The sequence below is a fragment of the Pogoniulus pusillus genome, chromosome 14, assembly GCF_015220805.1.
Source record: "Pogoniulus pusillus isolate bPogPus1 chromosome 14, bPogPus1.pri, whole genome shotgun sequence".
NCBI classification, from domain to species: domain Eukaryota; kingdom Metazoa; phylum Chordata; class Aves; order Piciformes; family Lybiidae; genus Pogoniulus; species Pogoniulus pusillus.
The window spans coordinates 20,143,083-20,167,904 of record NC_087277.1 but is presented as its reverse complement, the minus strand read 5'-3'; the positions used below and the strand labels follow the sequence as shown (position 1 = coordinate 20,167,904).

At 52.7% G+C, this 24,822-nt stretch overlaps 3 protein-coding genes and 1 long non-coding RNA gene across 5 annotated transcripts in view; 2 read left to right on the top strand and 2 right to left on the bottom strand.

The window, feature by feature from the left end:
* The window catches only part of ARHGAP39 (Rho GTPase activating protein 39), a 106,362-nt gene extending 91,483 nt beyond the window's left edge, over window positions 1–14,879 (bottom strand). For both annotated transcript variants that reach the window (XM_064154448.1, XM_064154449.1), the window contains exon 1: window positions 14,662–14,879. In XM_064154448.1, the coding sequence (XP_064010518.1) occupies window positions 14,662–14,672 (11 nt within the window). In that variant the 5' untranslated portion in view covers window positions 14,673–14,879. The remainder of the gene's footprint in view (window positions 1–14,661) is intronic.
* A 1,786-nt stretch (window positions 14,880–16,665) lies between these two features.
* Window positions 16,666–19,170, bottom strand: LOC135181080 (uncharacterized). The gene is made up of 2 exons (XR_010304703.1): window positions 19,087–19,170; window positions 16,666–16,901 (listed from the first exon to the last, which is right to left on the bottom strand). It is a non-coding gene; the product is annotated as an uncharacterized LOC135181080 (long non-coding RNA).
* On the top strand, window positions 18,645–19,471 carry LOC135181079 (feather beta keratin-like). The gene is made up of 2 exons (XM_064153972.1): window positions 18,645–18,826; window positions 18,921–19,471. Exon 2 carries the CDS (start codon window positions 18,941–18,943, stop codon window positions 19,253–19,255), a length of 315 nt encoding a protein of 104 aa, XP_064010042.1. The 5' UTR covers window positions 18,645–18,826; window positions 18,921–18,940; the 3' UTR covers window positions 19,256–19,471.
* A 2,259-nt stretch (window positions 19,472–21,730) lies between these two features.
* LOC135181078 (feather beta keratin-like) lies at window positions 21,731–22,563 on the top strand. The gene is made up of 2 exons (XM_064153970.1): window positions 21,731–21,912; window positions 22,007–22,563. Exon 2 carries the CDS (start codon window positions 22,027–22,029, stop codon window positions 22,345–22,347), a length of 321 nt encoding a protein of 106 aa, XP_064010040.1. The 5' UTR covers window positions 21,731–21,912; window positions 22,007–22,026; the 3' UTR covers window positions 22,348–22,563.
* Window positions 22,564–24,822: the final 2,259 nt, after the last annotated feature.

Below are 24,822 nucleotides of genomic sequence, written 5' to 3'. Positions count from 1 at the left end.
TCTAATTCCAGCCCCCTGCCATGAGCAAGGACACCTTCCACTAGAGCAGGTTGTTCAAGGCCTCATCTCAACCACTTGGAACTTCACTATGTCTCCTAAGCCTGCTCTCCACTTCATTCCTCATCACTGTCAAAGAGCTTCCACACTCCTCTCACCGCACGCAACTCCAATGCATTGCCTGGAGCATCCTCTCCCTCCTTCACATCCATTTCTCTTCTCCCCTAGTTGATGTCCTCCTCTATTAACACCATGACTATGATGGTTTTCACCCCCATGTCTACTTTGACAATCAATCCTGTCTTCGTGAGACATCACCTTGCTCCTGAGACACCACCTTGTCCCTGGTTCTTACTCTTTATCACAGTATCACAGTATTTATATTGGGCTTCAGTCATTTATGGCTCATTCCTTTCTTCTCTTCCACTTGCTTTTCTTTGACAGACCTCCACGGGGTTTTGAAGGCCCCTTGGACATTTGTATCTTTCTGTTTCTGGTCTAAGGATTTTTTTTTTCTTTTATTAGACAGAAAACAGAATCACCTTGAACTGGGAAGAAAACTCAACAAGGGTGCTGCTCAAGGCAAAATAGGTCTGAAATTTCATGAGTCTTAACTTCTTGTAAACACAGAATGGTTTGGGTTGGAAGGGACCTTAAAGGTCATTTGGTCCAATCTCCCTGCAGTGACGGTGACTTCTGAATGCTATGGACCAAGTTATCTTGTCCATAACAAAACAACAGCTGCTAATTTGAGTCCATACTACATCCAATTAGTTCAGTATCTTCATCAACGACCTGGATGAAGTGGACTCTTAGCCAGTGTGGTGATGATACCAAGCTGGGAGGAGTGGCTGACATCCCATCAGGCCGTCAGTGAGACCTGGACAAGTTCGACAGATGACAGAGGGCAACCTCAGGAAGGGCAACCAGGTCAAGTGTAGAGTCCTGCAGCTGGGGAGGAACAACTTCCTGCACCAGTACAGGTATGGAGTGACCTGCTGGAAAGCAGCTCCAAGGAGAAGGAACTGGGTGTGATGGTGGAAAACAAGGTCACCAAGAGCCAGCAATGTATCCTCACAGCCAATAGTGTCCTGGGGTGCATGAAGAAGAGTGCGGCCAGATGGTTGAGGAAGGTTCTTCTCCCCCTCTACACTCTGCCCAAGGGAGGCTGCGGCTGGAGTCCTGGGTCCAGTTCTGGGCTTTCCAGTTCAGGAGAGACAGGTAACTAGTGGAAGGAGGCTATAAAGTTGCTGAGAGTCCTGAAGTATCTCTGTGAGGAGGAAAGGCTGAGAGCCCTGGGGCTGTTGAGCCTAGAGAAGAGCAGCCTGAGGGGATCTGCTTAATGGTCAGCAGAGCTGAAGGGTGGGGGACAGACAAGAGGATGAGGCTGAGCTCTTCTCAGTGGTGCCCAGTGACAGGATAAGGGGCAACAGGCACAAATTTGAGCCCAGGAGGTTCTATATGAACAAGAGGAGAAACTTTTTCACTTTGAAGGTGCTGGAGTCCTGCAGCAGGTTGCCCAGAGAGACTGTGGAGTCTCCTTTGGAAAGAGTCCAAACCCACCAAGACACTTCGATCCTGGGCAACCTACTGCGGGGGACTCTGCCTTAGCAGGAGATTTAGAGTGGATAACCTCCGGAGGTCCCTTTCAACACCAACATGCTGGGATTCTATATTAGAGCCAATGAGTAAGGGAAGGTCTTCTCCTGCTTCCTGGAGGGAGGCATGCCTCTGCCTCCCACAAAGGCTGCCTTGAACAAACAGGAGATAAGCAGCCTTTGCATAGCTCCAGGGTAAAGATCCTCCAAGAATCTACTCCCAGAAGATGACAATTATGGTTCAGCAGACTGCAGAAGGAGAACATCACTCAGGGAACGGGTAGCTCCAGGATAGTTGGCAGTATTTAAGATCCCGATATTTAAACCCTTAGGAGATATTCACCTCAAAGATAAATTTATGTTCATGGGCTCCAAACACAGCCAGGATCTGATCCAGTTGAAGATGTGCCTGCTGACTGCAGTAGGGGTGGATGGGAAGACCTTTAAAGGTCCCTTCCAACCCAAGCCATAATTCATCACTCTAAGAGCTTGGTTATGAGAACAACAGAATCACCAAACACCATCCTGTCCTCAAAAGCTCCACCACCCCTCATAAAACCCCTTGCAGCTCCATAAAGTCATGGACTCAGAGCTATGATTGTTACACACCCATCTCCCAGAAACACAGAAGATGAAGACAAGGTCTGCTGTCAGGAGATAACGTACCAGGCTAGCAAACCCTTGCTCCAGCTTAGTGTCAACCATCCAATCTCAGCTCCTGTCCCTCCTGATATCACACCTGAGCCCAAACATAGACATGACATCTCAGAAGCATCCCTCAACAGACAAAGTTGTTTTATGTCAGTCTCCTAGAACAGACCTCAGATATTCTTCATTTCCATGCCACATCCTCAAGATGACCAAAGCCAAAGGTCCACCCTGAGGTGAGGTATGGAAATTACAAGGTAACCCCAGGGGTTAAATGAGAGTCCAAAGAAGAGAAATAGAGCTGGTAAAGAATCTGGAGAACAGGTCTTGAGAGAAGCAGCTGAGGGAACTTACGTTGTCCATCCTGGAGAGAAGGCAGCTGATGGGAGATCTTCTGGCTATCTACAACTCCCTGAGAGGAGGTTGGAGTCAGGTGGGCATTGGTGTCTTCTCCAAGGCATAAATGACAGGACAAGAGAAATGACCTCGAGTTGCACCAGGGGAGGTTTAGATTGGACATGAAGAACAATTTCTTGCCACTGAGGGTTTTCCAGGCCTGGCCTGAGTTGCCCATGGCAGTGGTGGAGTTTCCATCTCTGGAAGGGTTTTAAAGCCATGGAGATGTGGTGTCAGGGTACATGGTTTGGTGATAACCTGGCAGTGCTAGATTAAAGGATGGACTTGATGATCTTAAAGTAATTTCCAACCAAAACGAATCTATGACTCCATGATTTCAACCATGCAGGGTGGTCTGAAATGCATTATGGAGAGAAACGAAGTTTTGGATCACAGCTGTGTGGGTGGAAGAAGATAGATGACTCACTGATAACCTTTAATTGCTTTGTTGTGCATATTTGTCTTCCACAGTAGCCTCTGTAGATCCCTTTTCCAAGCTCACACGTTCTTCCAGGATGAAACCAACCCCAGGACATCTGTTCATGCCAGTGGCATTTGAAATCCCACTGCTCCAGCCTCTGTTTGCCCTATTTTGCCAATTTTGTGTCTTTCATTTCTGTGACAGGGAACAAAGAAGGGAACTGAAGAACTGAATTCAAGTCCTAGTGATGAGACCTAGAACAGGGAGGAACAACCCTTAAGCTGAATCTACCTAGCTTTGAAATGAGCTTGTAGCATAGAGTCATGGAATTGTTGGGTTGGAAGAGAGCTTTAAGATCATCGAGTCCAACCATAACCCAGTACTGCCAGATCACCACTAAAACCATGTCACATAGTCCAACCCTCCTGCCATCATCAGGGACATCTGCAAATACAGCAGGTTGCTCAGAGCTCCAAACGACCTGACCTGGAATTGTTCCAGGGATAAGTCATCTACTGACTCTTTGGGCAACCTGGGCCAGGGTCTCATGACCCTTTTCATCTGATCAGGGTGCTGAGTAACCTTATCTAGACTACGGATTTGCCAGAGAAGGTTGGAGCAGATGATCCTCGAAAGCCCTTCCACCTTGAGATTCTGTAAAATTTCTCCCTACTCTCCAGTCTGAATTCCCTCTTTTAGTTCCATCACCCTTGTCCTAAACAGTCTGTCCTTGTTTTTCTGATCAGGTCCTTGAAGTCCTGAAAGGCCACAAGAAGGTCTCCCCAGAGCCTTCTCTTCTAAGCAAAGGGTTTCAAATCACTTAGCCCTCAGTCTCCTCCCTACCTTGACAAGAAATGCTCTGGGAATGGCTCCTTTTGGTGTTCAGCTGCCAGCACTTTGTATGTCCTTGACAGATGACCACCAGAAGCCCAAGATAGCTACTTGAGGAACCTCTTGCTCTCTCCACGTGGCTATTTTTCTGTAATACCCACAGCAATGTGGGCTGCTGGAGACCATGAAGAGTCAACTTGCTTCCTTTTCCACGTGGAATTAACTCCACCAAAGGCTGAAACAAGACATCAACTCCAACAAAACCCCAAGGAGCAAGCAGCACAGGTCACACTTGGTTAAGTGACATGGAATGGAAGTCCAGCAGCCTCAACAACCAACCTTATTTATTCTCCATTCACCCAAATCCCACCACTTTTGGAGAAAGTGGCAGAAAAAAAACTTCAGGTTTTTCTTCTCCATACTCCTTTCACCCAAAAGCTAAGCCTCACCACAAGCCCACTGATCTGTCTGGAGATGCCTGCACAAAAATCCCTCAAGCCTTCTGCTTCAAAGAGTGACTCTTCTGCCTGGTGTGTTCTCTTTTTCACTCCCTAACTCTATCCAGATGTTCCCAACCACACTGCCAGAGCAAGAGGCATTTGTGGGTTTGTTCTATAATGACTTTCTAAAGCCTCAGTCACCACAGTGGCACGTGGAGAAGGCTCTACAGGGCCTCCTTCTCTCTGTCTTTGAGGAGATGGAGATTCACAGATGTCCATCTTAGATTAAAGGCAGCAAAGAAGCTTATGAAGCAGAACAGTATCCAAAAGGCAACTTCAGGACTCAGAAAGGACCTAGGAGACAGCTTAATGACCACTAAACCTGATGATACATCCCTGTCCCCCACAAAGCCTTGCCTGTAGGCTTGGTCAGCCTCAGCTGCGTCCCTCAACATGAGTAACTTGGCAGCTGGACACCAAAACCAATCCCAGTATGACAAAAGGAAGAAAGACTACCATAAAAAAAAAGAAAAAAGAAGTTGTGGACAATGTGGAGAGGGTGCAGAGATGTGAACAAGGTGAAGATCTAGTCCAGAGATGTGGATAAGGTAGAAAGCACACAAAGAAAATGTAGGCAGGTTGGAAAAGGGTCCAGAGAAGTCCTGCCAAGGTGATCCAAGGACTGGGAAGGTGCCATATGAGGAAAGGCTGGGTTTGTTCAGCCTGAAGAAAAGGTGGCTCAAGGTAAACTTCATCACCATGTTTCAGGATTTAAAGGGTGGTTACAATGAAGATAGAGGCTCCCTTTTGACAAGGAGTCATATGGAAAAGATTAGGGGTGATGGGTACAAGTTACTCCTGGGGACATTCCAGTTGGACACAAGAAGACAATTTTTCACAGCAAGGACAATCATTCACTGGAATGATCCTCCCAGGGACGTGGAGGAGTCTCCAACATTGGACACTTCTGAGATTCAACTCGACATGGTGCTGGGCCATCTTCTCTATACCATGCTTGTGCTAGGAAAAGTTGGACCAAGTGATCCTTGAGGTAACTTCCAACCTAGGATTCTAAGATTCTTTGAAGATACCCAAAAGGGTTGTCAAGGCCTGTCCCAGGCTGCCCAGATGACTGGCAGAGTCCCCATCCCTGGGGGGAGTAAAAGCTGTAGAGATGTGGTGCTGAGAGACATGGTTTGGTGGTGACCTGGCAGTGCTGGGTCAATGGTTGTGCTTGATGATCTTAAAGATCTTTCCCAACCCAAATAATTCAATTATAACTTGATGATCTTAGATGAAGCTCTGAGCAACCTGGTCTAATGCAAGGTATCCCTGCCCATTGCAAGGGATTTGGAACTAGATGATCTTCAAGGTCGCTTCTAACTCAAACCATTCTATGAATCTATGAACTGTGTGAGAAGTCCTCTCAGCCTTGCAAGATGCTCTACGGGAAGATCAATGAAAATATTACAACTACAGGTTTAGTTGGCAGAGTCAGGACCATTTCTGCATGGTGAAGAGCTTGAGTTTCCATACACGTTGCCTGTGAAAGTCATTTAGATTCAAGCAGAGTATGAAGATGGAAGATCAATAAAATTGCAATGAGGCAGACAGAGAAATGTCACCACCTTGGGAAGAGGCAGCCCAGCCACCGTGGGCATCAGACAGAAGAACAAAGGGAGCTGGCATGTGGAGGCTACACCATCAGGGAGGCACCTAACTTCAGCTCAGAGAGCTTTATAGGGGTCTGGGTGGTAAAGAAAAAGGATACTGTGTGGTCAAACCAAGTCATGGCCCCAAGACCTGAGATCCCAGGTCTCCTCTCTTCCCAGCTGTAGAATGGGAACTGTGGTGCAGATGTTCAGCCTGGAAAAGGCTCCAGGGAGACCTTCTGGTGGTCTTCCTTGACTATGGAAAAGCTGGAGCAAAGATTTTTTAGCAGGGTCTGTTCTAACAGGACAAGGGGTGATGGTTTGAAACTCAAGGAGGGAGATTCAGACTGGAGAGAGGGAAGAAATTTATGGTGAGGGTGCTGAGACTCTGGCCCAGGTTTCCCAGAGAGGCTGGAGATGCCCCATCCCCGGAACCATTCCAGGTCAGGTTGTTTGGAGCTGTGAGCAACCTGCTCTAGTAGCAGATGTCCCTGATGACTGCAGAGAGGGGGGTGGACTAGATGACCTTTAAAGGTCCTTTCCAACCCAAACCAGTATGGGATTCTGAGAGCCAAGACTGGCCAAGTCACTGGTGGCCATGACACCTGCAAACACTCAGATACCCTTCTTCTGCATCACCTTCAAGCCCAGATATCATTAATGCTCCACCATTTTTGCCTCCATGAGGCTTTTTCTTCACATTTGAACCATGTTTTTTAAAAGCCAACAGCTTCAAACACCAACCACCAACCAGAAATCCAAAAGCTCTGCTGCACGCCAGAAGCAGAACTTCCAGTCAAGGTTCAGTTCAGGAAGAAAAACCCTTTCAGGCTCACACTAGCTATAAAATCCAAGAAGCAAACCCTTCTCCCTCTGACAATCTATTTCAGGCCTCACTTGCTGCAGCTCTGATGAGCTATTAATCAACCATCAGAAGCTTTCATGTCTTTCACTGCAGGAAGAAAAGTTTCTGCTCTTGAAATGTCACTGATTGGTTACAGCACATCACAGCTGCTGAGACCAAATAATCCCTTCCCATCTCCTTCTCATTTATTGTTTAAAAATACTTTAACAACATCATAAAAATGTTTTTATGCCATTTCAGAGTGTCCCTATCACCTGGTCATCGGCTGGGACAGCACTAAAAGCCAGAGCAATGGATTTGGCTCCCTAAAAATTGGCGTCCATCAGAACGTGGGTCTTATGGAGATGCTTGTGAAGTGCAGGAGCAATGTGAGCAATGATAAGGACATCCCAGCATGCTGGGGGTTGTAAGGGACCTGCTAAAGCAGGGTCACAATGCCCAGGTGGGTTTGGAATCTCTCCAAAGAAGGAGACTACACAACTTCTCTGGGCAGCCTGCTCCAGGGCTCTGAATCCTCCAAGCCAAGATTTCTACTGATGGAACCTCCTGGGTTCTGTGCCCACTGTCACTTGGAACTACTGAAGAGAGTCTGGCCCCAGCCTCTTGCTGTGATCTCTTAAGGTCAGAGAAACAGGAATGAGAACTTAGAGGAAAGAGGCAGCAGGAGAACACAGTTTATAGATTCATAGAATCATGGAATGGTCTGGGTTGGAAGAGACCTTAAAAGATACTTAGTTCCAAGGCCCTGCCATGGGCAGGGACACCTTCCACTAGACCAGGTTGCTCAAGGCCTCAAGGTTCTTCCAAGTGGTGATAAAGGGAAAAAAATCAGCTTCCTGGCGTGGTGGTGGTGGTGTTGCTGGGAGGAATTTAAGGAGCAAGAGCTAATTCCAAGAGTGTGAAGCAGATGCTATCAAGGGAATGCTCCACTTCTTTCTCTCAGCACCTGGAGGACATTTATCCCTCACTTGCACCTTGACAACAGCTTAGATTTGTCGGAAAATGGGGAGAGCATAATAAATATTCCAGCAGCAAATGTTTGGTTTTGAGAAGAAGCTGAGGAGAGGTCTGGGATCAATGCGTTATCTAGAGCATGTAAGGAAATAAGCACTGAAGCAAAAAAGCAGGAAGGAAGAGCTGCAGAAGACAGGGATAAGAAACTATTTTAAACAATAAATCCAATTTTTGATGGAAAAGATCACCCTAACATTTGTAGTCATCTCCGTCAGTGGCCAAAATTAAGTTCTTGCCCAATAAAACCACTATAAAAACACTGCTGTATGTGGAGAGCTGCTCCAAGTCAAGGCTAAACCAATGATCTCCCAACCTTCTCCATGGGGAACCTTCAGCTGGTTTCTACACCAGTTTGACTCCTGAAATCAACCCAGTCCCTGAAGACCTCTTGGCTGTTTGATGGTTTTGTTTGGAGCTGTGGATTTCTGCTTAAAGGTTGCTGGGTAGAGACTTTGGTGTTTTTTCTTAATCTACTATGAGCAAGCTGCTAAAACCTTCATCTTTCAGAAAAGGAACATCAAACCGCAAGCCTTTGGTCTTAATATGGTTGCCAGAATGGTCTGAGGACTTGAGTCTTGCCCAAACCAGTCTTCAATCAAGATACCAACTGATGAGACAAGATGCCTCCCCTCCAGATTATAGTTTACCTAGAAACTCATCCAGAAGAACCTGCCCTGGACCTTCATCTTCACCAGCTTAAATGCAGATTGAGAAACCAGAGGAGAAGTAATGGTGAGGTCAGTAGAACTGAAGAAGAAACAGCCATCAGAGGACACTGATGGAAGAGGGATTTAAGAAGCTGCACCTAGTTCATCACTTTGTGGGGGTGAAGCTGTCCACACCAACATTCTACACATTTCTACAGATCAAGATGCCAAGCCAACAATCACTTCATAGAATCACAGAATGATTTGGATTGGAAGGGACCTTAAAAATCATTTAGTTCCAATGCTCTTGTCATGGTGGGGACACTTTCCACTGGACCAGGTTTCTCAAGGCCTCGTCCAACTTGCCCTTGAACACTTCCAGGAAGGGGGCATCCACAACCTCCCAGGGCAACCTATTCCAGTGTCCCACAAGCCTGTTCCAGTGTCTCACCAAATTCCCCAGATGATAATTTCCACATAGTGGCAGGAACTGATGAAGCTGAAGGACTTCACCATGGCCAAAATAGGTCACCTTCAAATCCAGGAGCAAAACTCTGGCTTCACCTAACCATTCAAGGTAAAGTTGGACCTGCTGCTCTGAGCAACCTGCTCTAGTTGAAGATATCCCTGCTCACTTCATGGGGGTTGGACTAGATGACCTTTAATGTCTTTTCCAGCCCAAACCAGTCAGTGGGCCTCTTAGGAGTGGTTTAAGAGTCTCCAAGTCCCAGTGGAGAGATGAGTTGTAGACATCACAACCCCAGGCAATGAGGCAGCTTCCAACTGCTGAAAGCCCTAAAGATAGAGTCAGGCTTGTGAGAACGTGAAGGCTCTCACAGATGGGCTGCTGGGATTGCCCCAGATTTTCCCAGGTTTTGTAAACATTAAAAAGCTGGAGGAGCAGCTCCATAAACAAACAGGCACCAGAGCGACCATCAGCAGAACTGCGCTTGCTGCCCTTGAGACAGCACAAGCCCAGGAGGTCTGATGCCATCTGATCATGCACAAATTGATCTTATCTCCCTAGTTTTCCAGAAGCATCCAGAAAATCATTAATTTTCCATAAAATGCATCAGGATTTTTTTCATTATTGATAGAGAAGAGGTGTGATTTGATTACATCATCAAACCACCAGATTCTCCAAAACAGCAGCTGCACCAGCTTCTCCAACCCAGTAGTCCTCTCAATCAGCAGGCCCTTCAATCCTGCTTCAGGGTGATGCCATCTCACCATTCGTGTAGTTGGAACCCACCACCTCAGGTCCAAAACACCCAACAGAGGTCAAGAAGAATGAAATAGAAGGTTTAAATCAGCCCATCCACACAACCTCTATCAGCTCATTGCTCTTCTGCTGCGAAGTTCATTAGCATATATTAACATATCTTAACAAACCTGTTCTAGACTATGTCCAACCTCACTGTTAAGATCAACAACATTAGCAACCATCAAGGACTAACCACAAAAGCCACTTTGTGGTTGTAACCAGAGCAGAAAGTGGTTCCTGTTGCAACAAGACAGCAGCAGCAGCAAAAATCACCTCAAAAATCAAGGAAAATCATGGGCATCCTTCAGAACCAATTCCAAAACCCAAGATGAAAACTGTGCATCCCCTGCAAAAAAAGATTCCCAACAGCAAGAGAAACCTCACAGATCCACCAAGCAGCTACTCATGGCCGTGGAGATCAGGAAATGCCTTTGTGAAACACAACAACTGGGCCAACCTTTAGAAGTCCAGATGTCAGAGCTCTCCTCCTACCAGCTTGGACTTGATCATCTTAAAGGTCTTTTTTCCAACCCAACTGGTGATTCTCTGAACCTTCCCTGTTCCCACCACCCCTACAACAAGGCCAACAGTGAGATATTCCTGGCAAAAGACATGGTTGGAACCTTATTTACCCTACTTGGTCTGTCCTCCTGCATCTCCTCACCCACCTTTGATTCAGCTGCAAGCTACAAATATCTGTGATGGTTCTTCTGGGCTCTCGGCCAACTGGCTGAATCTCCGCTCTTGCTCCCTGGGAGCTGCAGGTGACGGGACACAAAGGCATTTCTGCTTCTCTTACTAGGATGGTTAATGACCTAATTTAAGACATGGAATTGCAGTTAGAGGTTCCTTAAACCAACTGAAGGGTAAATCAGCTGTGACAGTTTCTTGGGCACCTTCTTCTCAGCAACACTAATGAGACCAGAAGCAGAAGACAGTTAGTCCCTCCTCTCTTTTTAAGCTACTGAGGAATCTTGATGCCTCAAAGCTCCTTTGAACTCCAGCTCCTCTGGATGAGAGCTAGCTGAAGACATCTGGCTCACAGATATGCCAGACCTTGGTCTGTCTTGATCTGTAGAGGGGGAAAAATAGATTTGGGTGGGAAGTGCTCTGTCAGCAGCTCCTTTGGACTTTCTCAGAGAGGGAGGGGCCTCAACATCTGCCTTTCTTCTCAAAGGAAGAGCAAGAGCATGGAAATTCTCTTTCCCAACTCAAGTGGTTGGGATTAAGATTCAAGAGTCATTTAGACTTGAAAGCCACCCCAGGTACTGGAGGAATGAGGTGATGCTGCCATCAGAGACTCAAATTCCAGCTTGGAGGTAGATTTTAGGCTGGAAAGACAGCTCCTCATAAGCAGAAAAGAATTTACTGATGGGCAATGATCTACAAAACCCTGTAGGAGATGTTTGGAGGAAGGGTAATGAAATTGGACATCCTGAGTCTTCTCCTCTTCACCCATCTTAAGCAGAGGGAAGAAATATCACAGAATCAGGGAATTGCTGAGGTTGGCAAAGATCTCCAAGATCATAGAGTCAAATCATAAACCCAGCACTGCCAGGTCACCACCAAACTACATCCCTCAGCACCATGTCTAAACAGCTATTGAACCCCTTCAGGGATGAGGATTCCACCACTGCCCTGGGCAGCCTGGGCCAGGCCTAGACAATTCTTTCCATGAAGAAATTGTTGCTCATGTACAACCTAAATCTGCCCTGGGGAAATCTGAGGCCATTTCCTCCTGTTCCCTGGGAGAAGAGGCCAATCCCCACCTGTCTCAAACCAGGTGGGAGCAGTAGAGAACCAGAAGGTCTCCCCTCAGCCTCCTTTTCTCCAGGCTCCATAACCCCAGACCCTCCAACTGCTCCTCACAAGACCTGTCCTCCAGAACCTTCACCAGCTTTGTTGCCCTTCTCTGGACCTGCTGCAGCCCCTCAATGTCCTTCTTGGAGTGAGGGGCCCAAAACTGAACTTAGGACTCAAGGTTGTCTTGCAGGCCACTTTTGCTGATCCAAGCCAGGCTGCTGGTGGCCTTCTTGGCCACCTGGGCACACACTGGCTCATCTCCATTCACTGCCACCAACCTCTAAGATCCTTTCCCACCAGACAGTTTCCAGCTGCTCCAATCCTGGAGTCTTCATGAGGTTGCTGTCACCCATGTGCAGGACATAGCACTTGGACTTGTTCAACCTCATCCCGCTGTCATTGGCCCACTGATCACTCCCTCTGTAGAGCCTCCTACACTCAAGCAGTTCAACACTCCCACCCAATTTGGTGTCGTCTACAAACTTACTGAGGGACCCTCAATTCCCTCATCTAAGTCAAAGATGAATATATTAAAGAGAACTGGTGCCAGTGCTGAGTCCTGGAGAACACATGTGACCAACGACCAACTGGAGCTACCTCCATTCCCCACCACTCTTTGGTCCCAGCCACCCAGATAGGTTTTGCATCCAGCTCTAACTCTATCCCTTAGACCTTCCCCAAGAGCAGTTCTTGATAACAGAGCTACCAGAGGCACTTCTTCATCAACAGAAGCTCACAAGCACAAACCGGTATCATGGAGCAATCCACACTTCCAAGCACCAACCACCACCTTTTGTCACTTCCCATCATGCTTCCAGAGTCAGCAGAGAGACAGTTTTGCAGCAGCCTGATGATGGCAAATTATGAGGGTGTCAGTTCCTCCACCCTTCCCTTCCTCACAGCACCCAAATCATCTTTCAGATGCAGGAAAACAGCTTTGTAGCAAGGTTCAGCCACCTTGTTTTGAAGAATCATGTGGTTGGACGAACATTCAGCTGCAGATACCACCTAGGGCAGATGCTTCATGCAGGAGATCAACCCACCACCCGTGGAGAAGACCAAACCTCCATCCGTGACAGAGATCAACCCACCACCCGTGGTGGAAATCAACCTCCATCCATGGAGAAGATCAACCCACCATCCACGGAGGTCAGCAGCATGGCCACCATCCTGCTGGCACCAAGCACAGCATCACATTTTGCTCACCAGAGCCCTACCCAATCCACCTGCTGCTTTCAAGTACCTGAAATCTTCCCCATGAGCTCTTCACTTCATTCATTTGAGGTTACAAATCTAAAATACCTTCTTTTTTCTGTCCTACCCACCTCACCTCACCCCTGAAGCTCACCCAGCTGCCTGTGGCAGGTGAGGAACCAGAGGCACAGCAGCTGCGGGTTTCTCTGTAGAGGTCACTCAAGGGTTGATTAAAAACCTTGACGACGGCCAAGGAAGTGGGGGGATAAAGAAATAAACATTTTGCATGTCGTCCATTCCCCTCTCAGAAATCCTGCATTTTCTTTTGCAGCTGGAACCCCAAAATCCTGCAGGATTTTTTTGTAGATGGAAAATGCAGAGCCGGGGAGAAGCGGCAGGAGCAGCGCAGAGGCGGGGGGGGGGGGGGGGGGGGGGGGGGCGGGGAAAGGATGGAAAAAACCACCAAAATCCCCAACCAGTGCACAAGTGAGCTAAAATACCCCCTCGCCGGCACAAACCGTCTCAACTCAACAACTAAACCTCCCCGCAAATCTCTGCGCATCCTGCAGCAGCCCCCTCCCCCCTTACAGCCCCCTCCCAGCCCTGCCCGCACCCCTTTCTCACTGCATCTCTGCATCCACACCCACCCCAGCACCACCTTGCTGGAACACCCCCATCCCCCCACCCCCCATACGCCCTGCCATACCTTACCCCTCCCTACAAACACCTCCCATGCCTGCCTCCCGACGGGTGGGATCCATCCCGATCCGAAAACCTCCTCCCTACGGCATCCATACGGCAGAGGATGGGATCCAGCCCTCTCCAAAATATCCCCGATAGATCCAGTCCCCTTCAGAACACCCCCTCACACTAAGACTCAGGAGGGGAACCTTCTCCTCCATAGGGAACAAGACAGGATCCAGCCCACTCGCTCCATGGGCACCAGGGGAGGATACAGCTCCTCCATCACCCCTGCAAGGGGAGCACGGTGGAATCCAGCCCCTCCAGAACCTGTTCCATAACGAGAACGGGGGGGGATCTAGTCGCTCCGTAGGGTACAGGATGGCATCCAGCCCCTCCAAAACGCCTTTTATAGGCAAGAGGGTGGGATTCAGCCTCTCCAGAACCTCTTCCATAAGGAGCAAAGTGGGATCCAGCACCTTCAAAACCCCTTCCATAGAGAAAAGGAGGGGAGCAGGGTGGGATACAACTCCTCCAGAAGGAATAAGGTGGGATGCAGCCCCTCCACAAGCAGCACGGTGGGATCCAGCCTCCCTCTCTTTTACTAATATCCCCCTGAAAATCAGGGTGGGGTTGGGATCCCTTCGATTTGGGATCCCTCCTCCCCTCCATCTCCGTCTTGCACCCAACCTCCTCCTCATGCACCAAAAAAGAGGCTGGGGAGAGTTATACCCACACTCCCCTATAACCACCCAGAGCGCAGGGTGGGGTCCCGATCCAAACCTACCCCCACAAACACCCCAATAAGAATCCAGGGCGCTGTTGACACCCCCACTAATAAAATCCGACATCCCCCCCATCCCAAAAAAACCCAAAACATCCAGAAGAAAATAAAAAGGGAAAACAGCCCTCCTCCTCAAGAAAAGGGGCAGGGATACACCTGAAGGCAAGCGGTAGGGAGTCATAAACACCCCAAAGGCGGGGGCACCCCTGTAATTCCTATAGAGCTCTGTGGGGGAGGAGAAGTAGAAAAAGGGATTAGGAAAAAGAGCTCAGACTGCCCGCCCCAGCTCCGCCGGAGGGCCAAAGGCCCCCTCCAGGGCCGCTCAGGGCGGTCTAGGTTGCTTCGGACTGGAGGGGCAGCCCCTTGTAGGCCTCAGTCCCCCCTCAGAAACCTCAATTCCCACCCCCCCGCGATGCCGGTTCTTACCTCTCCGCCATGTTCCCGCCGGTCCTACCGCTCGTAGGCGGTGATCCCAAGCCCGCTTAGATCTCCCATGGTGATCACGGCTGCACTCCCCGCTTTCGGTAATCGATCAATCGATCCAAGATCACCACCTCCGCCCCCCCTCAGCCTCACGGCTTGAACCCCGCGGCCGCTCCCGCCGCTGACTCGAGCCCGGCGCTCGCGCACACCCCCAGCCCCCCCCCCCCTCCCACCCCCCGCGAGCCCCTCCCCGCGCGCGCACCGCGTCCCGCCGTCACCCGGCGACGAAGATGCCTCAACCAATAAGAAACGGCAGAGGAGGCTGGGCTAGAAAAAGGACACGCCCCCTCCCTGACTAGGCCCCGCCTCAAGTCCCGCCCCCTCCTCACTGGATTGACGGGAGCGGTAGTTCAGCCGCGGTGTGCAGCGCGCATGAACACGCGTGCCTAAGGAGCGGGCGGTGCGCAGCCGCTGCGTGCAAGCGCAGGAGCAGTGCGCCCTGCTTCCCGTGCGCTGCGTGTGCAGAGCGCCGGCAGGTGCGTGCGCTCCGTACGCTCGCGTAAGCACAGCACGGCTCGCATGCGTGAATGACTTGGACAGGCGCCTTACGTTTGCGCAGGGAGGTTAACGTACGAGCGGCATAGGGAAAGCGAGGCACGCGTACCGAGCGGGTGCGCGTAAGGCGTTACGCATGCGTACCGAACGCTACGGTACGCGCAGCATGGGGAGAGTACCGCACGCATGCGCAGAGGCGGTGTGCGTGAGGGGCAGGACACATGCGTACCGGAGCTTACCGTGCGTGTTGTACGCTTGTTGGGGAGAAGGCGGTGAGGGACGCGCGTGAGGTGCGGCACACGGGCGAGAGTGCATGGGCACTGCCTGTATCTGCAGGCATACTGCAGCTACCAGCCCACATGTGGACGGCCAGGACAGGCATATGCGCAGTCCACATCTGTGTGCATGTCTGCACCTCTCTGTGTGCATGTCTGCACCTCTCTGCGGTCATCTACGCCTGCATGTGTGCACACAAGGTTTATTGCTGCGCGTGCATGAATGCAGATGGGGGGGGTTGGAGATTCCGCATCCCTGGAACCATTCCAGGTCAGGTTGTTCGAGGCTCTAACTAATCCCCTCTAGTTGCTGATGTCCCTGCTGACTGCACTCGATGTCCTTCAATGGTCACGTCAAACCCACATCATAGAATCATAGAATCAGTCAGGGTTGGAAGGGACCACAAGGATCATCAACTTCGAACCCCCTTGCCATGGGCAGGGACACCCTACCCTAAACCAGGCTGCCCAGAGCCTCATCCAGCCTGGCCTTAAACCCCTCCAGGGATGGGGCCTCAATCACGTGCCTGGGAAGCCCATTCCAGGCTCTCACAACTCTCATGGTGAAGAACTTCCTCCTCTTGTCCAGTCTGAATCTCATGGGGAGATTCAGCTTTGTTCCATTCTCCCCAGTCCTGTCACTACATGATAGCCTAAAAAGTCCCTCCCTGGCATTTCTGTAGGCCCCCTTCAGATACTGTGTCCCTGCTCCGACTGGAGGCTGTGCCAGCAGCCCTCTTGCTCCCAAGAATTGCCATCCTCTTGCTCACCCTTCCTTGCTGGCTTGGATGTCTCATGCCAGCCCCCAGCTCTGTAGCCCCCCAGCAATGGGTGTCCTGATGTGTTTGCTTCAGCTTTCCTGAGTGCAGGGAAAGTAACTGCAAGTACCTGTCCCTATGTAATTGCAATTGCAACACCACCCTTACCCATCTTGAGACCCCACCTAGAGCACTTCATCCATCTCTGGAGTCCTCAGCAGAAGAGAGACATGCACTTGTCAGAGTTGGGCCAGAGGAGGACATGGACATGATTCAAGGGCTGGCTGAGACAGTTGGGGTTGTTGAGTATGGAGAAGAGTCCAGAGAGGCCTTCAGGTGGCCATTTACAATTTAAAGGGAGATACAGAAAGATTGGAAAGGGACTTGATCGGGGAGTGCAGTGAGAAGACCAACAGTGATGATTTCAAACTAAAAAATATATTTAGATGAGATAAACCCAGGAAATTCTCTGTGCGAGTGGCGAGACTCAGGTCCAGGTTGTCCAAAGAGGGCGTAGATGTCCCATCACTGGAATCATTCCAGGTCAGTTTGTCTGGGGCTCTGAGAAACCTGTTCCAGATGGGGATGTCACTGCTGACTGCAGAGGGGCTGAGCTGGATGACCTTTAAGGTCCCTCTCAACTCATCTGATCATTCTGTGCTGGGGAGAATAGCAGAAATGTATCCTCAGACCCAGGATGGGCACCTTCTCATAAAAGATGCAAAGACCGTAAGTCACAGCCACCTATCCAGGCAGGAAAAACAGTTCCAGAACACCAGCTTCCTAAGATGGAACACACTGAAGCTAACAGCCCTGAGTTCTGGGACCAGGTATTGTCCTTTGCTGAACTATTACAGGCACAGCTTTCTCTTCATCTATCTGTGTTGTTTTCTGACAACCTTAAAGCAATTTTCTTTGTCTTGTGATGAAAGCAAGATGCCAACATCTCCAGCCCATGAATATCTACTGCCTCTGTTGCCATAGAAACAAAAGACTATTACGTTTTAATATTTCTAAGCTATGAAATTAATCAAGGGAAGGAACCTTGCCATCAAGGCAGGTTTACAAACCAGCAGCAGCAACCTTGACAGGTCCACCTCTGTTAGATTTCCCCATGTCTCCTTGTGAAACAAAGGGTAAAAATGTGTTAACATATTCTGGGATAAAACAGAGGCTACTGAGGCATGAAGAAATGGACATGAACCTTAAAGGCAAGACCAGAAAAAGCTTTCAAAACCTCCAACCTACCCAATGGTATTATTGCTAGATGCTGAGCAGGATTTAGAAGAAGCATCCTCACGGTGCCAAGGCAACCACTAAAATATGACCCTTAACACCACGAATACAGAACTTATAACTGTAGGCTTGTTCCAGTTTCAGGTCCACAGACCGTCAGAGAGCCGAAACTGGGCAGGCCGGTAACCAAGATAATAGCAATTTTTGTGACCTCATATCAGAGAGGTGGTTCCTTGGAAATTACTAATAGGTGCAAGGCAGCTGTTCAAGCAAGGAGGATGATAGTCGGGATTTAGCAACCTTGTGCGGTTATGTCATTTGGGGCCAGGACTACATGGCTGGAAACGCTCCCCTGGGACGTGGGGGTCTCACCAGCGCTGCAGAGACAATCAGATCACCTCACCTCCCACAGCCTGCTGGCAGCTCTTCTCCAACCGCACTTTGGGCCACTCATCACAAACCTCTGGGCCCAGACCTTCAGCTCCTCTGCAGTCACTTCACAGGCCACTCACACAACCCACACACCATGGCTTGTCTAGGGCCATGCAATGGAGACGGCATCCAAGGCTTTGTCATAATTCCAGCTGAACATCAGCCTTGGGTTTATCCTCTGCCACACAACGAGTCCCTCCACTACGGAGGACACCAAGGCAGGTCAAAGCCAGTCTCCTCATCCTAAGGCCACACCAAGCACTCCTCACCACCTTCTTGTCCCTCTGGGGTTGGCAGTGCTTGCCCGCAAGAACGATTCCATGCTGTGTCCTCACAACAAGGTCAGGCTCACCGTCCACTTGGCCCTGAAACCTCAAGCCTCATCTTTGAGACACAAGGGCTATATGGGGACAGTTTGCCCTTGAGCCCCCACCAGTTCCTCCTGCAAGCCTGTCCAGTCTTATGGGCACTTTTCTCCTTCAGGGTTGTCCCCACAGGGACTCTGCCTACCAGGCTCATCAAAAGCTCAAAATCTGTCCTCGGAAAGACAAGGGTGGCCCAGCTGCTGACCTCACTGCTTACTGCTCTGACAGCAGAGGGCTCCATCCTTTGGTCACTGCTGCGCCCAAGACGGCCTCCAGGCTACAGCTCATGCCCAACTCCCTCTCTCTTCACGACCAACGCGTCCAGAGGAGACATCGAGGGCTGCCAGGAAATGAGACCCCCTGGCCACAAGGCACCCACAAACCACAGCACACCAGTGCCACGCCGTGACCTCACTGGTGACACCCCACCTCTGCTGGGCGGGCCTCGCCTCTGCTGCCAGCCCGGCCAGCATAAAGCCAGCCCAGCGCCTCTCGCCCTCACAGCCGCCTCCTGACGCCTTCCCCTGCGCTCTGCTCGCTCCACCAGGTCAGCCTCCAGCCCCTCGCCCTCCTTCTCCTGCCCCAGCAGGCCCCTCTCGCACACCCTCCACGCCCTCTCTCTCTCGCTCTCTCCCTTCCAGGGACCCTCCACCCCACAGCCATGGCCTGCTACGACGCCTGCCGCCCCTGCGGACCCACCCCGCTGGCCAACAGCTGCAACGAGCCCTGCGTCATGCAGTGCCAGGACTCCCGCGTCTTCATCCAGCCTTCCCCCGTGCTGGTCACCCTGCCGGGACCCATCCTCACCTCCTTCCCCCAGAGCACCGCCGTCGGATCCTCCTCAGGGGCTGCCCTGGGCAGCGAGCTCAGCGCCCAGGGACTGCCCATCTCCTCCGGCTACGGCTCCGGCTTCGGCTACGGCTTCGGGGGCCGGGGCTACGGCTGCGGCGCCGCCAGGGGATGCTACACCTGCTGAGGGCCCTGCCCACCACCCTGCCACCACTCACACCCTGCAACAGCTCCTGCAACAAGCGCACCTGGCCTGATGCTGGCCCTGCCTTTGCCCCTCGCACCCCCTCCCTTCCCCTTGCTGCTCCTGCCTTTGCCCTCAATAAACTTCTCCTGCAGCACAGCCTCGGCGCCTCCTCTGCCTTCCTTCTCCCGAGCCTCTCACAGCCTCACACGGGACAGACTCTGGCCTCAAGGCGCTGCCTGCCCAAAGGGCCACGAGACCTCTCTTAGCTACTACGGTGCCAGCAACAGCAACAGCCAGCGCCACACGGAGCCTCCACAACATCACTCTAACCCTTCCCCTGCCCACAGCCAGCGCTGCACACCCCCACGCACTGCTGCCCACACCTCTGGCACAAGCCCCCCACGGCACCGCGCTCTGCACCACCTCTTCCCCAGCACCCCTCCACGCCCATCACAGCAAACACAAGCTTTAGCCCACTGCCCATCTCTGGGCATCCCCTGCAGCTCAAAGTGCTCAAAGTTCAGGGCCGGCTCCAGCAGACTCTCCGTGACCATCTCCAGCCATGCCTTCAGTGTCTCCAAAGACCCACTCTCTCCAACCCCTCTGGACTGCAGCCTCTGCCACCCTCACACTGACAAGGCCTTGCCTCCTCTGCCAAGACAATGGCATCTCTTGGCAGCCCTCTCCACGCCTGTCCATCTGCACTCGTGGGCACAGCCTGCCTCCCCTCTTGCCATGCCCTCCCAGCAGGGATTTCAGACACAGTGCTGACATCTCCCCTGCGTGGCCTTTCCTCCGCCCTGAAAAGCCTCCCAGCTCTCTCAGCTTCTCCTCGCAGGAAGGACACTCCAGGCCCTTCAGTGCCTCGGTGGTCCTGCACTGCACTTGCTCCACTGACTCCATGCCCTCCTGCCACTGGGCAGAGCTCAGCTGCACACAAGACTCCACATGGCTCTGCCGGATCCAGTCACACCACGACTCCTGACAAGTTTACAAAGCAAGAGGGCCCATTCTGAACCTCCTGACTCGAGAGCAGGGGCTCCCTTAACCTCTGTATCCCCTCCAGCAGGAATCATCCCTTGCACAGGTCCACGACTAAGAGTGGATCTAGCAGCACCTGAGCTCCACCAGGGCTTCAGAGAGCAAGGAGGTCCCCTTGCAACTTTGTGACTCAGCAGGAGCGTCTCCAGTTGCTGCTGTGTCTCTGGGGGAATCGTCCCAAACCAACTCCAACTCCATGGCCCTTGCTGTAGTCAGTAGCAGAGTGACCCTTCCCGGACCTTGCTCCCGTGGCACCTTTTCAAGGTCACATCCAAACCTCTGGTTGCTAAACCCTTTGGCAGGGCTTCTCCAAGTGGCTGGAAACGCTCCCCTGGGACGTGGGGGTCTCACCAGCGCTGCAGAGACAATCAGATCACCTCACCTCCCACAGCCTGCTGGCAGCTCTTCTCCAACCGCACTTTGGGCCACTCATCACAAACCTCTGGGCCCAGACCTTCAGCTCCTCTGCAGTCACTTCACAGGCCACTCACACAACCCACACACCATGGCTTGTCTAGGGCCATGCAATGGAGACGGCATCCAAGGCTTTGTCATAATTCCAGCTGAACATCAGCCTTGGGTTTATCCTCTGCCACACAACGAGTCCCTCCACTACGGAGGACACCAAGGCAGGTCAAAGCCAGTCTCCTCATCCTAAGGCCACACCAAGCACTCCTCACCACCTTCTTGTCCCTCTGGGGTTGGCAGTGCTTGCCCGCAAGAACGATTCCATGCTGTGTCCTCACAACAAGGTCAGGCTCACCGTCCACTTGGCCCTGAAACCTCAAGCCTCATCTTTGAGACACAAGGGCTATGAGGTCTCCTCAGGAACCACATCAAGGCACCAGGACCATGCCAAGCTAAGGGACAGTGGCCTCCCAAGGTCACCAGCCAGCTCCATCAGCATTCCTGCCCACACCCGGTCCCACCAAACTCCCTCCACCTCCCTTCATCTTCCTCACCATCCAGCACTGCTCGCCTGGCAAACAGCCTGCAAATGCTCACCTGGGCTCATGCATATTGCCCAACCCTTGGCAGGAAGCCCCCACCACCAGGGCCTGAGCTGGGCAGCCACCTGCTGCACGCTGCCCTGCTACTCTTAGGGCATATGGGGACAGTTTGCCCTTGAGCCCCCACCAGTTCCTCCTGCAAGCCTGTCCAGTCTTATGGGCACTTTTCTCCTTCAGGGTTGTCCCCACAGGGACTCTGCCTACCAGGCTCATCAAAAGCTCAAAATCTGTCCTCGGAAAGACAAGGGTGGCCCAGCTGCTGACCTCACTGCTTACTGCTCTGACAGCAGAGGGCTCCATCCTTTGGTCACTGCTGCGCCCAAGACGGCCTCCAGGCTACAGCTCATGCCCAACTCCCTCTCTCTTCACGACCAACGCGTCCAGAGGAGACATCGAGGGCTGCCAGGAAATGAGACCCCCTGGCCACAAGGCACCCACAAACCACAGCACACCAGTGCCACGCCGTGACCTCACTGGTGACACCCCACCTCTGCTGGGCGGGCCTCGCCTCTGCTGCCAGCCCGGCCAGCATAAAGCCAGCCCAGCGCCTCTCGCCCTCACAGCCGCCTCCTGACGCCTTCCCCTGCGCTCTGCTCGCTCCACCAGGTCAGCCTCCAGCCCCTCGCCCTCCTTCTCCTGCCCCAGCAGGCCCCTCTCGCACACCCTCCACGCCCTCTCTCTCTCGCTCTCTCCCTTCCAGGGACCCTCCACCCCACAGCCATGGCCTGCTACGACGCCTGCCGCCCCTGCGGACCCACCCCGCTGGCCAACAGCTGCAACGAGCCCTGCGTCAGGCAGTGCCAGGACTCCCGCGTCTTCATCCAGCCTTCCCCCGTGCTGGTCACCCTGCCGGGACCCATCCTCACCTCCTTCCCCCAGAGCACCGCCGTCGGATCCTCCTCAGGGGCTGCCCTGGGCAGCGAGCTCAGCGCCCAGGGACTGCCCATCTCCTCCGGCTACGGCTCCGGCTTCGGCTACGGCTACGGCTTCGGGGGCCGGGGCTACGGCTGCGGCGCCGCCAGGGGATGCTACACCTGCTGAGGGCCCTGCCCACCACCCTGCCACCACTCACACCCTGCAACAGCTCCTGCAACAAGCGCACCTGGCCTGATGCTGGCCCTGCCTTTGCCCCTCGCACCCCCTCCCTTCCCCTTGCTGCTCCTGCCTTTGCCCTCAATAAACTTCTCCTGCAGCACAGCCTCGGCGCCTCCTCTGCCTTCCTTCTCCCGAGCCTCTCACAGCCTCACACGGGACAGACTCTGGCCTCAAGGCGCTGCCTGCCCAAAGGGCCACGAGACCTCTCTTAGCTACTACGGTGCCAGCAACAGCAACAGCCAGCGCCACACGGAGCCTCCACAACATCACTCTAACCCTTCCCCTGCCCACAGCCAGCGCTGCACACCCCCACGCACTGCTGCCCACACCTCTGGCACAAGCCCCCCACGGCACCGCGCTCTGCACCACCTCTTCCCCAGCACCCCTCCACGCCCATCACAGCAAACACAAGCTTTAGCCCACTGCCCATCTCTGGGCATCCCCTGCAGCTCAAAGTGCTCAAAGTTCAGGGCCGGCTCCAGCAGACTCTCCGTGACCATCTCCAGCCATGCCTTCAGTGTCTCCAAAGACCCACTCTCTCCAACCCCTCTGGACTGCAGCCTCTGCCACCCTCACACTGACAAGGCCTTGCCTCCTCTGCCAAGACAATGGCATCTCTTGGCAGCCCTCTCCACGCCTGTCCATCTGCACTCGTGGGCACAGCCTGCCTCCCCTCTTGCCATGCCCTCCCAGCAGGGATTTCAGACACAGTGCTGACATCTCCCCTGCGTGGCCTTTCCTCCGCCCTGAAAAGCCTCCCAGCTCTCTCAGCTTCTCCTCGCAGGAAGGACACTCCAGGCCCTTCAGTGCCTCGGTGGTCCTGCACTGCACTTGCTCCACTGACTCCATGCCCTCCTGCCACTGGGCAGAGCTCAGCTGCACACAAGACTCCACATGGCTCTGCCGGATCCAGTCACACCACGACTCCTGACAAGTTTACAAAGCAAGAGGGCCCATTCTGAACCTCCTGACTCGAGAGCAGGGGCTCCCTTAACCTCTGTATCCCCTCCAGCAGGAATCATCCCTTGCACAGGTCCACGACTAAGAGTGGATCTAGCAGCACCTGAGCTCCACCAGGGCTTCAGAGAGCAAGGAGGTCCCCTTGCAACTTTGTGACTCAGCAGGAGCGTCTCCAGTTGCTGCTGTGTCTCTGGGGGAATCGTCCCAAACCAACTCCAACTCCATGGCCCTTGCTGTAGTCAGTAGCAGAGTGACCCTTCCCGGACCTTGCTCCCGTGGCACCTTTTCAAGGTCACATCCAAACCTCTGGTTGCTAAACCCTTTGGCAGGGCTTCTCCAAGTGGCTGGAAACGCTCCCCTGGGACGTGGGGGTCTCACCAGCGCTGCAGAGACAATCAGATCACCTCACCTCCCACAGCCTGCTGGCAGCTCTTCTCCAACCGCACTTTGGGCCACTCATCACAAACCTCTGGGCCCAGACCTTCAGCTCCTCTGCAGTCACTTCACAGGCCACTCACACAACCCACACACCATGGCTTGTCTAGGGCCATGCAATGGAGACGGCATCCAAGGCTTTGTCATAATTCCAGCTGAACATCAGCCTTGGGTTTATCCTCTGCCACACAACGAGTCCCTCCACTACGGAGGACACCAAGGCAGGTCAAAGCCAGTCTCCTCATCCTAAGGCCACACCAAGCACTCCTCACCACCTTCTTGTCCCTCTGGGGTTGGCAGTGCTTGCCCGCAAGAACGATTCCATGCTGTGTCCTCACAACAAGGTCAGGCTCACCGTCCACTTGGCCCTGAAACCTCAAGCCTCATCTTTGAGACACAAGGGCTATGAGGTCTCCTCAGGAACCACATCAAGGCACCAGGACCATGCCAAGCTAAGGGACAGTGGCCTCCCAAGGTCACCAGCCAGCTCCATCAGCATTCCTGCCCACACCCGGTCCCACCAAACTCCCTCCACCTCCCTTCATCTTCCTCACCATCCAGCACTGCTCGCCTGGCAAACAGCCTGCAAATGCTCACCTGGGCTCATGCATATTGCCCAACCCTTGGCAGGAAGCCCCCACCACCAGGGCCTGAGCTGGGCAGCCACCTGCTGCACGCTGCCCTGCTACTCTTAGGGCATATGGGGACAGTTTGCCCTTGAGCCCCCACCAGTTCCTCCTGCAAGCCTGTCCAGTCTTATGGGCACTTTTCTCCTTCAGGGTTGTCCCCACAGGGACTCTGCCTACCAGGCTCATCAAAAGCTCAAAATCTGTCCTCGGAAAGACAAGGGTGGCCCAGCTGCTGACCTCACTGCTTACTGCTCTGACAGCAGAGGGCTCCATCCTTTGGTCACTGCTGCGCCCAAGACGGCCTCCAGGCTACAGCTCATGCCCAACTCCCTCTCTCTTCACGACCAACGCGTCCAGAGGAGACATCGAGGGCTGCCAGGAAATGAGACCCCCTGGC